The 2,739-nt window shown below is 32.6% G+C and overlaps 1 protein-coding gene across 1 annotated transcript in view; it reads left to right on the forward strand.

Annotated features, from left to right (window-relative positions):
- LOC119587012 (carnitine O-acetyltransferase-like) overlaps positions 1–2,739 on the forward strand; it is a gene marked incomplete in the record, with an annotated part of 21,142 nt that overhangs the window by 17,094 nt on the left and 1,309 nt on the right. Inside the window, 3 exon segments of the mRNA XM_037935759.1 lie at positions 7–205; positions 337–474; positions 594–2,739. Coding sequence (XP_037791687.1) covers positions 7–205; positions 337–474; positions 594–812 — 556 coding nt within the window.

Genomic DNA, 2,739 nt, shown 5'->3' on the forward strand with positions numbered 1-2,739 from the left:
CCTCAGAATCCACAAAGAACCTGGGGCTCACTATGAGTCTGCATCAACCAGGATGTATCTCCATGGTCGCACAGAAACAATCCGTTCTTGCTCATCAGAGTCAATAGAATTTGCCAAGACAATGTTGGATGAAAATGCTGCTGCTGATGAAAAGGTCTCTTCTTTGCGAAAGGCTGTTGAAGGACACAAAAATTATGCAAAGGATGTAAGTTGTATTGTCAGTCTTTGTGGGGTTTTCTTTTATTTTAACATTTTGTTAAAGAAAACTATAATATTGAGAATGTCTTGAAGTAGATCATTTTAATTCATTTGTATATTTATTTGTTGTATTTGTAGGCTGTCCGTGGATATGGTGTCGACCGTCATCTCCTTGGCTTGAAGCTCTGTGCAATTGAGGCTGGCATGGATGTGCCCACTCTATTTATGGATGTTGGCTATATCAGAAGCTCCCACATGCGTCTCTCCACCAGTCAGGTAGTAATTTCTTTTTTATACCTTTCCTTTCTTTCTAAGTTTGTAAATAACCTTCTGCACTGCATATATGTAAAATAATTATTTGTATAAGTGTGGTAATAAATTTTCATGTGATTTAGGTCCCAGCACGCTGTGAAGCCTTTATGTGCTTTGGTCCTCTTGTACCTGATGGCTACGGCTGTTGCTACAATCCACGTCCAGATTCAGTTGTATTTGGAACATCTGCATTCAACTCTTCTCCAGAAACAGATTCTGCAACTTTCCGTGCAGCTTTGGAGGAAAGCTTAATGGATATGCATGATGTACTACTGAGGAGTGGACTGAAAGCTAACCTGTAGTGAGCAAATACCATTAGGTAATATAATTCTCTCACATTACATTGTTCAACAATCTGAAGGAAAACTTGTACTAAAGATTTTATAATGTTACTTTGGCAAGGTTATAAAATTCTTGCACATAGATATTAAATCTTATATGAAAATATGTTGTGAATTCATACGTAATGAAGTACAGCAAAATGGATTGCTCTTAAGGCCGAGATTTGGATTAGAGTAGAGATTTATTAGTGTAGCTTATTTACAGAAATTATTTGAAACAGATGGGGTCTGGATTTTAATTAGTATTTTTATTAATATGCAAACTGAAAGGCATAAATTAGTTCTACTTGTTTTAGTCTCAGAATTATTGTACAAAACAGTGTATTTTTATGAATAGTTATTACATGTATACTGTGTGAGGTTTCTAGTTATCATCAGTGTAAAACATGTCAAAAGTTCTTTAACTATGGTATGGTTATTGCTGTTTGATTATTCAGAAGGATGGACTCATATTGCTGTACACATTTTAGCTCCTTAATGTAGGAGAAAATTGTTATGCCAGTAGTACATATAGTTAGTGTACTTTGTTAATATTTGTGTGATATACCAGTGAGTTTTTTCATATTAAAGTGCAGTTTCCTAATTTTGTTTACTTATTTTTAAAGTTCTTATTGCAGACCTTATCTTTATGAAAACAAACAACTATCAGCATGGTCATAACAGAGAATATAATTACTCTTTTTTTTTCCTCTTACAGTAGGAAGTTTTTAAAATATTTTTCAAATGTACATATTTTGTTTTGGTGTAAACCAATTGATTATTATTTTTTTTCTCTCTCTCTCTCAGGAGTATAATTGCCATAGTTGCAATTAACCAATTTATGCATTTATTTATTTGATAGTTGAAAATGGACCAGGAAAAAAATAGTCACCATTTCTTTAGATAATCATGTCTTTCACATACATCATATCTTCTTTGAATGCAAACTTTGAGGGTTTTTTTTCCATAACACTGATTTGGTAGAGTGAGAATTTGTGTTCATTCTCCTATGTATTATTTGTTCATGTTAAGAAAAAAAGGAAAGAATTGATAGCAAAGATATTTTTGTATACTCTTTAACTGTTCCTTTTAAAAGAGAGGTCATCAAAACCTAGCAGAGCAAAATAAGTTATATTCTTCATATATATGATTACCAGAGACTGTGTTTGTTTGAAGGATCAAGGAAATTTTTTTTATTGTTTATGAAAGTAAAATGAAATGGCTTGCCTACTCTTGGCACAAACCTGTCTTCCAAAAAAAACATAATTTGATAGTTAAAAACTTTGAAAAGTAAAGAAAGTTCATATGACAGAAAATAAAGTATATGGGAAGAGAAGGCTTTCCAACAATGTGTAGTTTCTATAATTTTATCCAGATATGAAAGTCATGTGTACTTACTAGTATATTTTTTATTGATACATGTATATTCTCGAGACACAATAAGAACTTCAAAAAAAATTTGACTGATGTTTTACCTTTATTCATTTTAGAGGTGCATTTCAAGAATGTTTTATACCTGCAGCAAATTTTTTCAAGAGTTAAGACAACATTCTTTGGTTTTTACCATCACTGCCCTTTACTAATAGGATATTCTTCCTAAAACCAAGCTTACAAAGCTTATGCTGGCTTCTTCATTGGAATGTATACACCATATCCATGCAGAATTTTGATATTTAGTAGAATTTGCCTCTCTCCTTACAAAATAATAGTGCCTTGTATTAGCAGCAGATATTTGGAATTGTTTTCTAAACTATTTTTCTTGGACACTGTAAGGTAGTATGGTGTATCTCTCAAGTTGTGGTCATTCGGAACACGGTTATTTTTGAAAAAGTAACCGAGCAATCATACCTTCTCAGGAAGTGCATAGGAAATGGGATAAACCTACTTTAGCAGTTAAGCCTTACTGCCT

The sequence above is a fragment of the Penaeus monodon genome, chromosome 22 (genome assembly GCF_015228065.2).
Source record: "Penaeus monodon isolate SGIC_2016 chromosome 22, NSTDA_Pmon_1, whole genome shotgun sequence".
Taxonomy (NCBI): Eukaryota; Metazoa; Arthropoda; class Malacostraca; order Decapoda; family Penaeidae; genus Penaeus; species Penaeus monodon.